At 40.8% G+C, this 19,072-nt stretch overlaps 1 protein-coding gene and 1 long non-coding RNA gene across 9 annotated transcripts in view; one reads left to right on the top strand and one right to left on the bottom strand.

Annotated features, from left to right (window-relative positions):
- LOC121931210 overlaps positions 1-15,162 on the top strand; it is a 19,825-nt gene extending 4,663 nt beyond the window's left edge. For both annotated transcript variants that reach the window (XR_006104096.1, XR_006104097.1), the window contains exons 2-4: positions 2,236-2,349; positions 5,432-5,529; positions 14,930-15,162. This is a non-coding gene — a long non-coding RNA (uncharacterized LOC121931210). The remainder of the gene's footprint in view (positions 1-2,235; positions 2,350-5,431; positions 5,530-14,929) is intronic.
- METTL24 (methyltransferase like 24) overlaps positions 1-19,072 on the bottom strand; it is a 114,168-nt gene that overhangs the window by 69,287 nt on the left and 25,809 nt on the right. For 5 of the 7 annotated variants that reach the window (XM_042468623.1, XM_042468614.1, XM_042468649.1 and 2 more), the window contains one exon: positions 4,925-5,023. The exons of 1 other annotated variant lie outside the window; for it this stretch is intronic. In XM_042468623.1, the coding sequence (XP_042324557.1) occupies positions 4,925-5,023 (99 nt within the window). Of the gene's footprint in view, positions 1-4,924; positions 5,024-14,821; positions 14,979-15,089; positions 15,205-19,072 lie in introns of those variants that run through there. One more of the 7 variants, XM_042468667.1, reaches the window with a different exon arrangement.

Genomic DNA, 19,072 nt, shown 5'->3' with positions numbered 1-19,072 from the left:
CATGTCCCACTCACAAGCACGCTTAGCATTTGAAACAGAACAGGCAGCCTCTTGTGCCGGCAAACTACATGTCCCACTCACAAGCACGCTTAGCATGTGAAACAGAACAGGCAGCCTCTTGTGCCGGCAAACTAGATGTCCCACTCATAAGCACGCTTAGCATTTGAAACAGAACAGGCAGCCTCTTGTGCCGGCAAACTAGATGTCCCACTCATAAGCACGCTTAGCATTTGAAACAGAACAGGCAGCCTCTTGTGCCGGCAAACTACATGTCCCACTCACAAGCACGCTTAGCATTTGAAACAGAACAGGCAGCCTCTTGTGCCGGCAAACTACATGTCCCACTCACAAGCACGCTTAGCATTTGAAACAGAACAGGCATTCTCCTGGAGGGTTTCCCACAGGGTTGCCATAAGCCAGAAATTCTGACATACTCCAGCTCCCAGAATTCCATAGCCTTGAGACATAGAAGAGTCGGGCTTTGAGTTCTGGTCCCCACAACACACTCCAGCTCCCAGAATTCCATAGCCTTGAGTCAGAAAAGATTTAAAGCATTGCCAGCCAAACTGGGTTACTTCTCCAGTGTGGATGCAGTGTGATGGGCTCCCTCCTGGGCTCCCTTTTGCCTCCCCCTCAGCCCCCCCCATGCCCCCCACAAGTCCTGCCTTCCCTCTTGTTGGGAAATGCAGGACTGGCCAAGGGGGGAGTTGGGCACACAACAACAACAACAACAACAACAGAGGAGGAGGGGGAGAAAAAAGAAGGGAAAGGAGAAAGAAGAAAAGGAGAAGAAAGAAGAAGAATAGGAAAAAAGATAAAAAGAAGAGGAGGAGGAACGGGAAGAAAAGGAAGAGGAGGAGGAGGAGGGGAAAGAGGAAGAGAAAGAGAAAGAGGGGAAGAAAAATAGGAGGAAGAGGAGGGGGAAGAGAAAGAGGGGAGGAAAAAGAATAAGAGGAGGAGGAGGGAAAGAGGAAGAGAACAGGGGGGGAAAAGAGGAAGCAGCTTGCCTGCAATTTGCAAAGCCCTCTCCAGGCTCCAGCCTTGGGCCCGAGGCGCTCGAAAGAGAGGAAGCTCCTCCTTCAGGCTGGCTGGCCAATGGGGAAGACTGGAGCTGGGGAGGCTCCGCAGCAGGAGCATGCTGTCCAGCCATTGGCCAGGCAGCCTGAACAGCAAGAACCTTCGCGCCCCTTTACGAGCCTTGCGCCCCCCCTGGGGGGTGCACCCCACTATTTGAGAAACACTGACCTATACCAACTATCAGCTGCACTGGCTTTATTTTTATTTTTTTTTATCACTTCCAGATTTCATTCATCTTCATTAGGAACTAACTTTTTTCTGTTAGGAGTTGAGGATCATATGGTGGGTGGTTCATCAGATAATTTTACCCCCATTTTATTTTATCAAACCAATTACAATCTGGAGACAGAGTTTGTGGGGGCACAAAATGGGACTGGTGGGTTCCATGTAGTCCAGAGGCATACTTCATCTATTTAAGAACATAGCAACCTGGCTGATATTTACTCATACCATTGTTCCATGTAGTGGCTATTCTGGGCCCAAAAGTTTTGCCCTATAATCAAATGCACAAAAACACAAAATACCCACAGTCCCTAAAGCATCCCAGAACTCTTTTGTTGTTAACTGCCTTTGAATCAACCTTGACTCATGGCAACCCTGTCCTTAACTGCCCTGCTCAGGTCCTGCAGGCTCATGGCTCTGGCCTCCTTTACTGAGTCTGTCCATCTGGTATGTTGTCTTCTTCTCTATCCTGTCCTCCACCTTTCCTAGCATTATTGTCTTTTCCAGGGAGACTTGTCTTCTCTAGAACCTTGTACTGACCTTCATTACCTCAATTTTCCTCTGAAGTCCCTATCACAATGGCGTGAGGAAGTAATGATCTTTTACACCCTGTCACCATTTTAAGAGGGACTGCAGAAGAAAGCTGAGGCATGTGGAGACTATGTGGGAATCTGGTGGGATATTGTTCCCTGGTGTTATGCAGTTGCTCACTCCAGTCTAACTAAGTACTGTGAACACTTAGTGGTAGCCATTCTCCAGGGTCTTAGAAAGGATTCTCTCCTTCATCTACCAGGTATACCTTCTGGTCTCTCATCCAGTTAGTGAACAGGCACAATCCTATTTAGCTTTCAAAGTCAAACAAGACTGGTTGTACTTGGGGTAGTATTTTTGATCAGGTCTCAACAAGTAATCCTTTATTGCAATCCACACTAACAGCTCTACTGGCAGGAATCTTAAGAGTCAAGTGTAACCGAAATTGCAAGAGACTCTAGGGAATGACCAACCCACATCCCACAACAGAATGAATATGAGAAGCAATAAATGCTGAATGTGAGTATCTTCAGATCACCCCCCCACCCCTGTTGTTTGCATGAAAATGTCATTCTTACATTTCCCTTGGGCTCATAAAAGTAGCGGCCTGGTTATTTGGAATCAAGCCAGGAAACAGCTTCTTCTAAACTGCTAGTTAGAAAAGAATGAATGCCGAAACCACTAAATTAAATTATGCATCTTTGAACACTCACTCTGTGCTATCATTAGGCCTGGAATCCAGCAGCATCTGGCAGGAGGGAAATGAGGACTCCTCTAACTTCTCAATTTAATTTTGCCCTGGGGGCTGAGGGCAGTCATTCCCAAAGCTTAAACTCTTGATTGTCATGTCAGCAACTATCAACCCGCTACAAATTGATGCCCTTGTAGGTTTTGACCCAACTAGCGAAGCCTGGCAAAAGCTGCCACAGTTTATTATATTCTTGAAATGGGGGCGGTTTTCTGCACAGCAAGGCTACTGCACTCCAAGTCTCTCTAGCTGAAAGCTATGAAGCATTTGCTGAACTTTAAAGACCTCACTGATGCAATTCCATTGCTCTCTTTCCAAATGCAGTGGGTGTTTCTGCATTCACTGAGTGCCTTTTTCTATGTGTGTTTTCTATCTATCAAGTGGAAAATAACCCCGTGTTGGAAGAAGTCTGCATTTGTCAAGTTATAAAAGGAGGCCAAAATGAACCTTTTCAATTCAGGTATATATGTCAAGAAGCCAATATTTTAGTGCTCACTTCCCAAGGTTAGGAAAGGGCACTTGTACCATCACTATAATTTTTTTTATGAAGTATACATTTCCCCCCAACATAGGTTATTCTACATAGCTTTAAGAAGCAGAAAACATAAGAAGGTTTACAAGGTACCATATATATTCATCTATAAGTCAAAAAATCTATGCCCAAAAATTGACCCCAAAATCCCAGATCAATTTATTTACGGGTTACCATGGTAATGTGATAGCAGCTCTTTTAGATTTCCCCAAACAGTTTTGTTCTCTCTTGAGCCAAGCAGAAAGAGTTCTGGATAATTGATATTGCTGCTTGTTTAAGAATCCCTTTCCTGCCCATGCACCTCACTGAAACAAAAGCTGAATGCTGAAGCAAAAAGTCTCAATGAGAGTCCGTCTTGCCACATGCACGCATACACACAATGAAGGAGCCTCCAAGTTTTACCCACAACCTATCCACAGGTCATGGCAGAATCTATAATTATGGCCTCCAAACCTGCCCTCTACTTATACATGAGGTTGACTTATAGCTGAGTATATACGGTAATTAATAACTCAACCCCTTTCCACCAAAAGCCTCTGGGTACTGTAAAATATATTTCTTTCTGTCCTATTCTATCCTGTAGATACAGGATTTTTCTACCCCACAATAGATTTGCAATTCTCAAGGATTCAAAAAACAAACAAACACCACGAGTCACATAAAATGCAAGTGTTTGTTTTTTTTTAATCCACCTACATGAAGGTTAACAACTTGTGGCCAAACTTAAATACCATAGAGCAGTGGCCACATCTTTCTAGCTAGACACAAAAGCCATCTTTATTGCAATATTTGACAGACAAACGTATTTTGATCTCAAGCGTTTAAAGCACTAAGAAAATACACTTATTTTCCTTAACGTTTTGAGATGACCTCCTCCCAGGTGCATGCTGGCATAACTCACTAAGTGAGCTTGGGTCACTCACTATTGTCTTAGTCCAATCATCTAATAAGGCTGTTGTGAATTTACATAAACTGAAACTCCAGAGCCAATTGGTGGGAAGTAAATGTCATTAACAAATAAAAATTCACAAATACTGTCAGCCCTCTGTATCCACAGATTTTTTTATCCACGGATTCAAGAATCCAGTTTGAAAATATTGAAAAATGTACAAATTCCAAAAAACAAACCTTAATTTTCCATTTTATATAAGGGATACAATTTTACTATGCCACTGTATTTAATGGGACTTGAGCATCCATGGATTTTGGTATCTATAGGGGGTCCTAGAACCAAACCCCAGCAGATGCTAAGGACCCACTGTAGTTCAGTATAACATACACTATTTTAGGGATTCTATGCATTAGGTATTGATAATCCAGTCCCCCACCAAGTCCCCCTCCCCTATTTTTTTGTTATAACAAAATTTGTGATCAAATCCTCAAAGAAAGAGCACCTATTTTGAGGTTAGATTTCAGTATTACTTTAATCTGAAATACGTAGTATCTTCCAAACTGTATAAACAAAAAATTAATGGCATCCTTTATCTATTATGTCATTTGTGGTATGATAAAAAAAAACCCCAAGCTTCATTTATATACCGCTTCATACCAACTAAGCAGTACCTAAGCAGTTTACAACTGTAAGCTAGTTTGCCCCCAAGAATCTGGGTACTCATTTTAGCAACCTCGGAAGGATGCAAGCCTGAGTCGAGCTGGAGCCCTTTTGCTGGTCTTGAACTCGCAACCTTATGGTTTTGAGTAAGTGGCTGCAGTACAGGCATTTAACCACTGTGCCACCAGGGCTCCTGGTGGTTTTGTTAAAAACTAAACCTTGGCCTCTGATTTCCTAAACATATGTCAAGATGGCAACCAACCTGGGCAGTGCTGATATATTTTAAGAGCCTGAGGGCTTCATTACTCAGCGATGGCGTAGAGCTTGCCCAGGGTTGCAAATCTATGTGCCAGCGTACAGCCTAGAAAAAAAAGAAAAGGAAAGAAATCAGCACAACCAAGAATAAGTCTATCTTCAATAAAGACATTCCTAAAAACATTGTAACATTATACAAACAGTGTAGATAGATGCACTGGTTTGTACAAAAAAATAAAACCTTTTTCTTTTTTAAAAAATCTTTAAAAAAAATAACATTAGCTCATTTTTATAATTTCTTTAATCTATTCACCTCCAGTTTTATACTGAAATTTATATAAAAGGGGGGAGGGGGACAAATATTATTACTAAGGTTTGTTTAAGAACATTTTAAAATTGAAACTGATTTTTTTTTCAATTGTGGAATTTGGCCTCTCTCTCTCTCTCTCTCCTGCTCCCCACCCCCAGGACTAGTACAGGTATCTTCATTTTTAATGTTGTATTTTTTAAAAAGGGTAAAAGAAGTTAAGAACCAAACAGAAAGGAAGAAGACTTCTTTTAACCATCTGAAGATGGCTTTGCACTGAAGGCAACATACCTTCCAACTATGAGGTAATACAGTTTGACTTCAATTGACTTTCTTATCTGTTGCATCACCAAAATAATTATTCTCCCATTCTTGCTTATATAAGGACTGTCATGTTTCTCTATACTCCTGTACTATGCCAACTCAAGCTGTTTTGCTCAAGGCAAGTGACAGATCTCTAAGCTGCAGCTGGCTTATGCATTTTTGAAAATGGAAATTCATTATTCCCTTTTGGTCCCAATTTACAGTGGCATCACTAGGGTTGGCATCACCCAGAACAATAACTTATGGTGTCTCACACACATCTCATTGACCTCCTCCCATACCACACCATACAGAGTCCTTAGTAATGGGTTGTGTGTTTTTTGTGGGGTTTTTTTGTAATAACATTATTCATAAAATCGTAATTTCCTTATATCACTAATGGCAATAGTTGTGACATAAACAACTAGCAAAATTAAAATTATATTTTTAAATTGCAATTATCATATGCAGATCATATGTTTCCTGTGGATAAAGTGAAATTTGATAAGATGTGGTGTTTTTATGAAAATGTAAAAAGAATTTTAAAAATTAATTTTTAAATTAAAAATTTAAAAACAAAACCTGATCCTTCTCCTTTCTTCTCCTACTGAGCCCTGCCGTACTCACACCATTTTTCTTCTGCTGAGCTCCAGCATTTTAAAGAGATGTAGGCCAATGCCCCAGCCCTTTTCTGCCAAAAAGCAGATGTTTGGAGAGCACTGGTGTCACACACACACACACACACACACCCCGCTTAGAGTGTCATTTGGTGCAGTCTGCACTTCCCACAACCCCCTAGAGACACCCCTGCCAATGTGCATTGTGAGAGGAAACCTAGTATCCTCATACCCATCAGTACAGTCTTCATTCTCCATAGTGAGTATCAGTATAACTGCAGACTTCATCCCTACATCTGGAGAGATCTGGGGGATTCTCCTGTTTCCTCCCTCACCATATTCCATTTTTATAGCACAGCTTGACTGAAGTTTGGGATTACTCAAAAACTTATAAAATTTCATAGCATTCTGGTTGGTCATAATAAAGGACCAGCTGTAGATTTTGGGAAACATAGCTTCTCATACCAGAGAAACCTTGGTTAGTTGTTTGCGATAATAATTAAAATAGCAAAACTCTATTCATGTCTGTTCATGCCAATTGTGTGGAAGAGTGGAGACTAATCAAGAATGGAGGCTGCATCTGCACTGCAAAAATAATCCGATTTGACACCACTTTAGCTGCCATGGCACAATGCTATGGAATTCTGGTTTGCAGTGGTGCCAGAGCTCTGATGCCACAATAAGCTACAGTTCCCAGAATTCCATAGCATTGAGCCATGACAGTTAAAGTGGTGTCAAATCAGATTACTTCTGCAATGCAAATATAGCCATAAACCTTCAGCGGGGGAGAGACATATTTGCTCAGAAATTAGGAATATAGCATGACGATTTATACCAAGCCTTTCATCCAGCAAAAGTAAGCCAGTGTAGGGCAGTGGTTTGAGGGTGGACTATGACTTTGGAAACCTGGATTCAAATTCCTGCTCAGCCATGGGTGACCTTGGGCGAGTCACACTCTCAGCCTCAAAGGAAAGCAAAGGCAAACTCCCTGTGAACAAATCTTGCCAAGAAAACCCCATGATAGGTGTGCCTTAGGATAGAAACCACACAAAACAACCAGCCTAGTATTGTTTCACTGACTGGTAGCAGTTCTCCAGGATTTCAGGCAGGATTCCTTTTAAAGCCCTCCTTACGGATCTCCAGGGATGGAACATGGAACCTGCTGCAGTGCTTAACCACTGAAATGTGATCTACACATTTTAAATTGCCTGGATGTACCTTGATGTACTATCTGAAGCAAACATCTGGTGAAAATGTGAAGTCAGTAACTGTGGGCATGCTGAGGATAGAAAGCACCTACAATTACAAAGAAATCCTTGAACCAGACTTTGCTTTTACATATCTATCCTTATAGTGCAGTAAGGTGGACAGAAAGCTCTCCCACCCCACCCCTTAAAACCATGATGCTGTGTGCTGAAACAGCCAGCGTTGTCATCCACAGCATCTTTGGCTCTCATTTTTATCTCTAAGGAAAGCTAGTTACAGTTCATGCCTTTTGTAATCTGTCTGAAGCTTGTCATCTCAAACCCTGGAGATCCTGTCAGCTTAGCAAATAACATTTCACACATAAAGCAGGAGAGGAAAGAATTTGAGAAAAAGTGCTTGCGTTAACAAAGGGTATTATTGTATACATACCCACACAATGCAACCCAACCCACAAATCTTTTTTTCGTTGGTGTAACCTTTGTTATCATGTCAGAAGAGGCATAAATCACTAGTCTTCTGCCTCAAAAATACATAAAACATAGAGTTTTAAAGCCAGACGAATCCCTTATGACTTAAGTACCTGCCACCTGACTGCAAAAGAGTGAGAAATGAGACCAACTGCCATTTGGCTCCTCTCCTCTCATAATGGTTTCCTTTCAAGTTGGCCATAAGAATGACAAAATCCACCCTACTCAGACCTAAGCTGTGTTATGTTTAAGAAGCTCCATAGTATTAGCAAGAAAATGGGTGCAATTCTAATAATACATAAATCCTTAACATTTGTTTTCATTTAGAGGACACTGAGGTCCTAAACTATAGTTTACTTAGCATCCATGTAAATCCAACACTGTCCAAGCCCAATTTTCTTGTGTCAAACAAGAAGATCAAACTGGGATTTTCATGTGCATTCATCCAATGCTTTCCACTTGTCACATCTCACCAAGTTCCCGTGACCCCTTCAGGTTATGGAAATGCTCCTAGTGTGATAGTCCCAGAAAATGAGGATGGGTTTATCTATTGAAGCAGGTGATGGTGTGTAATGTGTGTGTGTGTGTGTGCATCTGAAGTCACACTTCTTTTCTTCCTGAATCCCTGTTCCGTCTGGCATTTACATCAACCCACAGAAAATAAAGTGATGGTTGGCTTTTTTAATCACTTTTGAATTCCACAAAGATTTTAATCACTTAAGATACTGCTTGTTGTGTGTCTTCAAGTTGTTTCTGACTTATGGTGACTCTAAATTCAACCTATCACTGGGTTTTCTCAGCAAGCTTGCTTCCTCTTAGGCTAAGAGAGTGTGACTGGTCCAAGATTACCAAGTCAGTTTCCATGACTCTCCTAGAGTCCTTGCCCAACACGTAAACTACTACACCATATTGGACAAGTCAGATGTTTAGAAGAATGCATATTCCCTGTGATTATTCCCCTTTTCCCTCTGACAAGAGGGTTTCCTCAAAGAGAAACCAGCCCCACCAATCACATATGCAAACTCAGCCCAAGTTTACTTTCCAATGACCATGTGCAAAACAAAGCATGCTAAATGCAAGACACACAGAAGTGAGAAATCACATATTATGACAAACAGATGTTTTTCATTGCTGAGGGAGCAATTCTCCTTAAAAACATGATAAATATGTTGTCTACTTGGCCTTTATTTTTATTGCATTCAGTCTATCAGTTTTAGGTCTGGATTCTAAGTTTAGGCCTCATTCCTACTTACAGATAAATCAGTGTGCGATCCAAATTGATGGATCGATTTGACATCAGAGCGTGTTTACACTACATTTGCATTGAATCGATTTGGTGAAAAAGATGCAGAAAAAAATCAGTGTCAAAAAGACGCGGCTTAAAAGGGTGTGGTGCATGGCCCCCCTCACCAAATCGCTTCAGGGAATAGATTTAAGTGGGAAACAGAGCCATTTGAACCAGTTCAGACCGAATTACAATCCAGTTTAAAAGGTAGTGGGAATGAGGCCGAAGTCCATCTATACATACTGTATGTTGTAAAAGGCAAGAGGTCTTCAACCAAAGACAGGGTGTTGCTTCACACAGCTAAATCTGAAGAGATATAAAAACTAAAGCAAGACGACCAGAGCTTTAAGTTCACAGAGCATGGAAAAAGCAGCAGATGACAGCCTGTGTTTCTATCCCTTTGCTTTTGGAAGGAGAGAAACACATTTCTGCTAAGGGCAGTGTATGTTAAGGAAAATGAGACATGAGAGACTAATCAGAAACTGAAGAAAAGAAAAGGAGACACGGTTTCAATTTATCCTGAAATTGGGAGCAAGAACATAACTCAAACACATTGATTCCATTTTGAGAATAAAGAAAGCTACTTTTTTCTTTCTTAAAAACATCAGAACCTGTGACAGACTGGCCCTTTTTCAGCACTAGAATGAGCACCAGGCAGTAAATGCATATATAAGATGGTTGTAGCTGCTAATGTGAAATATAGCAGGGATGCATCTACATGAAAAAGTATCACTAAACACCATGGTAAAACTTTCTCCAGAAGAGGAACCCTTACAAAGCTAGAAGAGGGTCACAATGGCAAAGAAGTGATGTAATGAAGGGAGAAAGGGGAAAGTTCAGAGACAAAAGCGGGGTGAGAATCAGATGAGGTCCACTGCCACTAATGGACAGTGTGAGTCATATTTTTGCAGCTTAAGTAAACACAGTCTTGCTGGAAGCCAGAAAAGAAAAACTCTGTGTGAAGCTTTTTGTTAATTGAGAGTCATTCCCTTGCTCCCATTCAAGAGAGGATAAAACGAACACTTCATAACAGTTTCTCATTCATAGCCAGAAATCAGACTTAGATTTTTCCATCACTTAAATTGTTCTTTTGGACCCAGTTCATTTTTCCATCGCTGGTCAATGAATGAACTCGTACGCCCTTCAGGACAGAAGCTAAAGCACCAGCTTGCAACCTCCATCAGGGCCAAGTGTTTTCTGAGCCACAGTGCTGAACTGTGTGGACCAATTGGGAGGGAGAAGCACAAAGCCTACAAAATCATGCAAAGCTCCTCTGCAGTCATGCAGCATTTGAGAGGACACAAAGGCTGGAAATCTGACAGATCAGATGAGATGAGAATGGAAACTGACAACACTATCCCAGGCAAAACAACAACCACCAAAAAACCCAAAAGCAAACACAAGGACATGTAGGTAGATGTGCCACATTAATTCAGGCACTTCTTGGTGGCACTTCTTGGTGGCAATACAAACAGTACAGAAAAGGAGAAAAACTACAACCTATCCCCACAGTTGCCTTATTTTATATATATACAAATATTGCAGCCTCTTGAAACATGTGCCCTGTCTAGAAGAGGCTGTAGGGCTTCAATTTGTAGTGCTAGGGAATCATGGGAACTATAGTTTATTGTAGTACCAGAGCTCTGACTGAGAAGACTAAATGTCTCACAAAACTACTGTTCCCAGAATTCCCTAGCATTGAGGCAGGGCAGTTAAAGCGGTCTCAAACCAGATTATTTGTGTGCTTTTTACCATAGTGGAACAAAAAAGTTTCCTTCTTCTCTTTCTTTAAAAAAAAAATTGTTAGAGTTGTAGCATTACTGAAATGGTGCTTTTGGACTGTAACACTACATCTATAACGGGGAAAACATTAAAAAAAAGAAGAGCCCATCGAGCCATAGACTCACCTCAGCAAACCACACCCTATTTTTTAAAAAAGCATCTTTGGAAGAGCTCTAGCACAGATGAATGAAACCAATACAAAACCCTCACATAGAATGGAATGAGTGGACATGGTAAAACCTGGCAAAATCCAAGGAGGTACTCTATATTGTGAGAAGTCACACTTCTTTGGACCAATCTGGAAGAGCTTAATCTTCCAATGGCGGTAGGGATAGGGATCTTCTTATTCTCCACCTTCCTGAGCAGATGTTAGTTTCATGAGAGATCCAACACACTTTAAGGGAAAGGATTTATAGTATTTCATAATTAATCTATTTACTTGCAAATATTCAGGTTGTGCGAGCAGATCAAGCAAAGTCGAAGTCAAATCAGTTCCCTCAAAAAGCAAAAAACATCACCTGACACCAGAAAGATTGCAGCAGAGCAATCTTAAAGAACAAGTCCAATTAAGAAACAGGTTTCTAAAGCAGAAAATCTTCATTCCACTACTCACTAACAAGTCAGCTGAATAAAGACTAAGGCACATCCAAAACATTATCTTCAAAGCATCACTGTCTTTTTTTAAAAAAATCATAAAAGCGTGCAATGCCTACATTTCACATTTTCCCTTTCCATACAGCATTAGTGTAATTGCCTCAACTGTGATAACCACTAATATTGTAAAGGGTATAGCAGGTGTCAGTTGATATCTAACATCCAGGTGCTTTTTTACAAATGAATGATTACACACCAAAATGTTAGTCCATTATGGTCTTTTTTTAAATGTGATTTAAATTCGAAGGAGGAATTTCTTAAAATGAAATATGTAAAAGAATGGTTGCCAAGGTAGCTATAACTGTTGTATAGAGGAGGGGATTTCAGCAGGTCTTGCTTGTTACCCCTGGTTGTGTGACAAGGAACACCTGCTGAAATGCTCTCTTCTACATAACCATTATTTGTATATGAGCCCTGTCCAGTTTTCAGTCTGAAAACCTTATGTAAAAGCTCAAAACTTAATGTTCGTCTGTTACAATGGAGGTCCCCCTATGTATTTCAAAAGAACATATCCTTGATCACTAGACCTACTTGTATCACAAAGAAATCAATGGTTTACTGTACTGCGTAGCACTTACGTTATACTTGTTTTCTGGGACTGTTTTATTTTTTCTGGATTTCTCCCAAGTGAAATAGCAAAAGTGTATGCAAAAACAGATTATGTTTATTAAAAAAAATGTTGCAGTTGTCTCCATCCGAGAGCTTGACACTTTGCAAAACCCCAATCTGGATGTTATATCTTCAGTCCCACCCTATATGGCACTTAGCAGGGAACAGACTTTCAGAAGACTGCAGCAGGTGTTTCAACAATTTGTGGAATTGGTTCTACCTTGGTTGGTTCTTACTCTTTATTTCTACTATTCCTCTCCAAGAAGGTCGATTAGTGCTGGAGCCAAAACTGAGTTACAACCAGCTCCCCCATTTATCTAAGCTGTAAAAAAACACACATTTTGGCTGCTTTTTGTCCCTACAGACCTGGCACATTCTCAGATCTGCCAGGGACATAGTGAGACTAGCTGAATTATGTCTGCATATCTTCTCTTGTATACCACATTAACTCGTTTAAACTACAGTCTTCAGGGCAACATAATCACACCCAATTTCTTTCTTCGTCTCTGTTTTCTTCAACATCCAACTAGATTAAGTGTTCTATAAAATCTGAAATATTGCTCATGATTTGTAGACATTCTGGATTATGCTAATTTGGCAATTGCTGTATATTTCTCTTATGGACTTACTAGTGTTCCCTCCATTTTTAAAAACTTATTTTATTAGTAGCCTCTAATTTATAATTTTTAAATGTGCATCCCTGCTGAGGGAAAAATTGCTGCAAAATTTCATTTTAGTATTCAATGTATTGTAGTAAAACTGTTTTAGTTAATCTAGAGTACAGGCTGAGTCTTCCTTATCCAAAATTGTAAAATCCAAAATACTCAAAAATCCAAAATTTCCCACATGAGTGGGTGAATTAATGGCACTTTTATTTTCGGATGGTTCAGTGTACACAAATGTTGCAGGCACAAAATTATTAAAAATATTTTTTTATGAAAATTACTTTCAAGCTATATATATTTTTACTAAAAAAAAAAAGGTGGGAGACTAGAGGGTCTCTACCAAACATTACAGTGTTACTTTAATTGTTGGGGATATTAGCTTTTGCAAGTGGCTGAGTAACCTTTAGGGACTATTTGCATCTGTATATAGCAGTAGTAACTGAGGAGAACAGGTTTGGGGTGAATGAAGAGAGTTTTATTTTGAAAAAGGCAGAATGAAATCACACACACGATAGCAATTCACACAGAATTAAGAAGCTAACTAAAATGGAAATATGGAACCAGGATAATGGAGTCTGGGGGGTTTGCAGGGAGGTGATACATTACTTTTCTAATAAGTAGAACAAAGAAAGCTGGAATGGCTCAGACTATAGAGTCTGAGGGTAACACTGGTGAGGGACAGACCTCCCGAAAAGGGCAGCCTGCTAGCAGCCTAATTTCCTCCGGGGGGGGGGGGAGCCACAGCCACCAAACCATGCGGCTTCCCTACGGAGGAAAAAGAACCTGGAAAAAAACAGGTTCTTTTTGAGCCACAGGGGCGGCGTAACAAGTGCGCCACTGGCACACTCATTACGTAAGTGCTACACGGCAACATGCGGATGCCACGCAGTGCTTATATAACAATGGCGGCACCTGTGTACATTGTTACTCCCGCACATACTAACCACTGTGCAGTTTCCGCGTGGTCCCTAACACTAGAATCAGTGCCGGTATGCTGCTTGTCGGCGGTATGTACCATGCCATAATTTCATACACAGAATGCAGCCTGAGACAACTCTATGCATACTGTGAGCACACAGAGACTAGGTTCTTGGGACCAATATTTATACCTGAAATCTAGCCGCAACCAGTGGGCTATCTTGTAAGATGGCAAAGGCTGGATGTTCTTGTTAGGGATGATGGGAGTTGCAGCTCTTCTCCTGGCTTTCACTCTCACCACCCTGGTCAGCGGAAGAACAACCAGTTTGACCAGTAGCTCTGAGTATTGGCTGAAGATGTCTTCCAATCTTCTCTGGAGTCTGCTGGTTCTTGTTCAGCTCTCAAGACACCAGTCAACACAGTAGTCTTCTTATATAAAAGATCTACTTTTATTCTACTATATACACTATGCACAAAACAATTCACTACTCACAAAATCCACACTACTATACTCCTCAATACCCACACTACTATACTCCTCTATACCCACAAAAAGTATTGCCATACATTATTGCTTATATAGACATTTGTCTCTCTATTCATTATACAGTTGCCACCTCCTGGGCGTGTACATACATTATGATTGACATACCATACTTGGCTCAATCTAGGCCTCACATTGCATCATACATTACTGTCCACTCAATGACTCTCAGGTGATATCAATTTGCATCTTTTCACTTTGTCATTGCCTCATATGTCCTTGGCTTTCAGGACTCTCTAATTACATTACTTACAACACCTGTGTGACAATTCAATAACTTTTGCTGTGTCATGTTACTTTCAAATACATTCATATACATATTATATTTCTTGTGACTATATATCCCATGTGGCTTTTTCCTGACAGTTCTTTCCCAGGAATCAACAATGGGATCCCACACTGGTTGATGGCTTTAATATTAGGGGCTTGAGCATACACATTTTTCCCTCATGCGGGGAAGGGTGCACTGTATGCCCTACTGTTGAGCTATGATTTCTCCTCTAACACACTGCCAAAAATTGCAACTCTTAATGAATATTTGCATTACTTCAGCACTGCTTTGTTTCATTCGTTGTTGTTGCTGCGGATGCTTGGCTTTGTGTCCCTTCTTTTTTGGCATGCCTCAATTCTTCTTATTTGCTTGTCCACATTTCAGTTGACTCCAACCGACTCTGGAAACCCATGTGATCTTGTTTTGCAAGCATCTGTGACATGAAAAGGAGACACAGCTTTGTGCCAACAAGGACAAAACCAGGGGGGATTATAAAAGATTATAAAAGAAGCAAGTGGAACAGCACTGAAATAATAATACTCACAGGTGTACCGGAGCAAAAAGTCACCCCAAAATGGAAGATGCCTTTCAGCACTCCAGAAAAAAAAGAACTTGAAGTACACATATTTTTTGGGCTTTACCCTTCAAGGCATTCTGGGCTCTCACACATCCTTCTTAACTATTTCCAGCTGTGTTCCAGCAGCACTTTAATGACCTCTGGATTTTTTTAAAAAAAGATTATCCATAATACAAATTCTTCTTCTCAAAAGACATTCTCTTCCAATAGACATTTGTATGGGGTCTGAGAATCTGTTTAATAGCAAGAATCATATGAAGATCAGATTTTATTAGAACTGTGTTTTCTTTGGACTAATTAGACAGTAATCTGTACTGATGTTCCCCTGAAGACCATTTTGTCTTTCAGTATATGTGTCTTTTAAATAATCTGCAATTAATATGGTCTCCAGTGTCCTTCGGAAATGACAGCAATATAAATAACAATAGGGTATTCAAAAACCATACTTACAAGCAGCAGCTATAACACTGTGATGGCAAGCTACAGGGATCTCAGTATCAGCTGGTGGGTTCTAACTTCTCTCCACTACAACTATGTTTTGCTTTGTTCCCAAGATCACAGAAATCACACTGCTTCCTCTCATCAACACAAGCACCCACATGTTGCCCTGCATCTAAACATTCTGGAAGCCATAGTCCTTTAATAAAAGTATATGTACTAACACTGTCCAATACCTCCCCTTCCAACATTGTGATCAGTCTCAGTCATGTCAAAGCTCAAAAGCAGGGGTGGGAATCATGCAGCCTTCCATATCTTATTGCATATCTTATTCCAGATCTTACTGCATCTCCCAGTAGCCCTAACCAGAATACACAGTGGGAAGGATTGTTGGAAGCTGCTGTTCCAACAACTTCTGGAGACCCACAAGATTCCCGCAGCCACACTAAAGAAAAAGAGAAATTGCCTACAAACTTACTTGGAAGTAAATTATTTTGAACTCAATGGGACTACAAGGGATACTTAAATGTCAGCACAAAATGCAGTAGCCAAAGAGTTGCCTACCTTATATCTCAGAGACTTTATGTCACCAGTCTTGACACAACTGCACTGGTTTCCATTTTTTCTAAGTTGAACTCGAGAGGCTGGCATTGGCCTACAAGCCCCTAAAGGGACTTGCGGCCAGGATATTTGAAAGAACATCTACTCTGCGGTTGTCATGGATTGAAACTGGCTCAAGGGAAGTTAACAACAAACGAGCTTCCCAAGAATCTGGGATCCTCCAGCTGTTGTGTGTCCCACCACCTGAGAAGCCAGGATGGTGAACACAGAAAACTCATTTTAGATCATGTCATCCTCCTCTGGCTCCTGGGCCTTTGTTGGCTTGCTCTAAAATCCAGAGTTTAGAAACATTCCTTTTTTGGAGTACAACTCCCAGATTCACCTAGCCAGCATCACTACAACTAAAGCAACTTATCTGCTGTAGAGTTTCTTTCCCATTTGGTAAGGAACACAACCACACTGTGATGCTTAAACCAAGACACTTGCCTCTGATCCTGATGAATTTTGACGCATGTGCTGGCAAATCAAATTATATGAAGCTCTTCAATAACCTTCAAACAAATTGTTTTGAGCCAGGTCAAACTGCCAATAAGTAAGTTCTTGTACACTGATAAAAGAAATAAAACATTAATAACAGCAATATTCCATTACTTCAGTCAAAACGTTCAGCAGTTTCTTTTGGGGGAGAAAGAGCACTCGAATTTTATGACTGTTTCCATATTATTTTTAATGGATAGTTTGTGCCATATTCATGATCAGTTTCCTGATAATATTCGTAGAAGATGTTTTCTTTGGTTTCTTTCTGTGACTTGAATTTTAAAGTGACTTATTTAAGCTATGTTCCACCATCCTATGTTACTAAAGTGAAATAATTCTGCTCCCTCTTGCCCCTACATTATGTGTCATTTTCTTCCCTTTTCTGGCAGCACCATTCAACTATATATATATTTTTTAAAATTCTCATTTTCCCATGTGTGAAAAGATGTCTTCTTCTTTCAAAGCAGATGGATGCTTTAGACAGACTCTCTCCTTGTGTACCCATTTTATCTTTAAAAAATAATAAATCTTGTTAATGGGTTCTCTAATTACTGTTTAGTTTTTCAGCCAAGATTAGTGTAGTCATCACATGATAAGGAATACCAGCAAAATTATAAATATTTGTAAGCTATGGAAACAAGAGGCTTCCCAGCTCTCATCCCTAACTTCTGAATCAAGGAGAACACAGATATCTTTCTTTAGGGAATGCCATGATCTCATTTATAGTAATTATAAGCTCACCATTTTGGTGTAAACTTGCTAATTTTTTTCATTTAAATTAAGTTAAAAATCTAAACACAACATACCCAAGTGCTGTTGTGAGCACTACACACGCCTGCCTCAGTGTTTGTGTACATTTAGATCCATGGGATTAATTTAAACCGATAAACCTACTAAGTAAATGTGTTTGCTAATTTATCCCATAATGCTGAGCTTCAAATAGACAATAATCACAACTGCTTCAGTATCAAGTCTGGTCATTAGATTCTGTACAAATTGGCAGATTGATCCCTTTCACTGATGTTTAAAGACCTGTAATCAGTTTGTTTAAATTATCCTCTGTAAATTGCTAAAACCTGGAGATTAAAACTAGTTTAATTTTGCTTCTCTAGATGCCTGGAGCGCTACAACTACTCATTCTTAACATGTATCAAACCAATGAAGAAAGACTGATAAACCAATGCAAATAATTTCCCTGCAGTTTAGGGGAGGAAGGGAGTGTGTTGGGGGCGCTTTTCATTTGTCTAAGAGGCAAAGCAGACAGGCAGGTTGGAGCGACCTTGGTGCAGAACTGCAGAGATTGGATACTCAAAAAGTGCTCTTTTAGTGCCCTTTTTTCCAGTGGACTCAGGCCAGCTTCCGGCCGCTCTGGGGGCATGCATCATGTGCATTCCCAGAAGCCACTCTATCTTGTCCATCTGTTTGGGGCCTGAATAACCTTTTCCTCCATTAATACCTGTGTTTGAACCAAGTTAAAGAGTTATTGAGTGAGAGGAAGAGGGAAAATACAGGGAGAAGGCCCCTCCTTTTTACTGCTTGATAGCATTAGTCAAAATTCTATCCACTGTGACTGTGTATAATTTATCTTTATATGTCAATAGATTGTCCTTGGGTAGTTGAAAGGTGCCAGCATTGTGGGTGCTGCTTTTCTCTAGCATCTCCATGTAAAGAATCATAGAGTTGGAAGAGACCACAAGGGCCATCCAGTCCAACCCCCTGCCATGCAGGAATTCTCAATCAAAGCATCCCCGACAGATGGCTATTCAGCCTCTGCTTAAAGACCTCCAAAGAATGAGATGTCCGGGAAAGCTGCCAGCAACACTGACCGTAGCTGATAACAGAGCCTTTAGTTCAGTGGAAGTAAAGCAGACCCAGCAAAGAAGCAGTCCGAGGGCAGGTCAAGAATACGAGCCGAAGTCAGGATTCCAGAGATTTCAACGTTCCGAAAGTCAAGCCGAAGTCAGGATACCGGGAAACAGCGTAGTCAAACAGTCCAGGGTCAAAACAGCCAAGAGATAACGAAGTCCGGTCCGAGGTCAAGGTAACAGAGAATCTAGATACTAGGAGCTAGCAGCAATCACGCCGAGGGATCATGCAACAAACTCTAGCAACCAGCATTAGTCTCTCTCCCACTTAAGTAAGGGAAACTCTCCCTCATGCCACCTGAGGCTGGTTGGCTAATTGCCTCTCGGCAATCCTCTGTGATCTGCGTCTGCAAGAACTCTCGGCTCTTCTCTCTTTGTAAGAAGGCACCTGCAGGCAAGCTTCGTCTCCAGACTCACCACTAGGCTGTGGTACCGAAGGAAGCCTCTCTGTGGCACTAGGACCTGGTTGAACCTCCTCCTCTGGGACTGGAGGATCACAGCTGGGACCTGGCAGGGCAGGAACAGCACCTGGCGTTGCCTCAATCAGCC

The sequence above is a fragment of the Sceloporus undulatus genome, chromosome 1, assembly GCF_019175285.1.
Source record: "Sceloporus undulatus isolate JIND9_A2432 ecotype Alabama chromosome 1, SceUnd_v1.1, whole genome shotgun sequence".
NCBI classification, from domain to species: domain Eukaryota; kingdom Metazoa; phylum Chordata; class Lepidosauria; order Squamata; family Phrynosomatidae; genus Sceloporus; species Sceloporus undulatus.
Note: the sequence above shows the minus strand (reverse complement) of the source record. Positions and strands in the feature narration are given on the sequence as shown.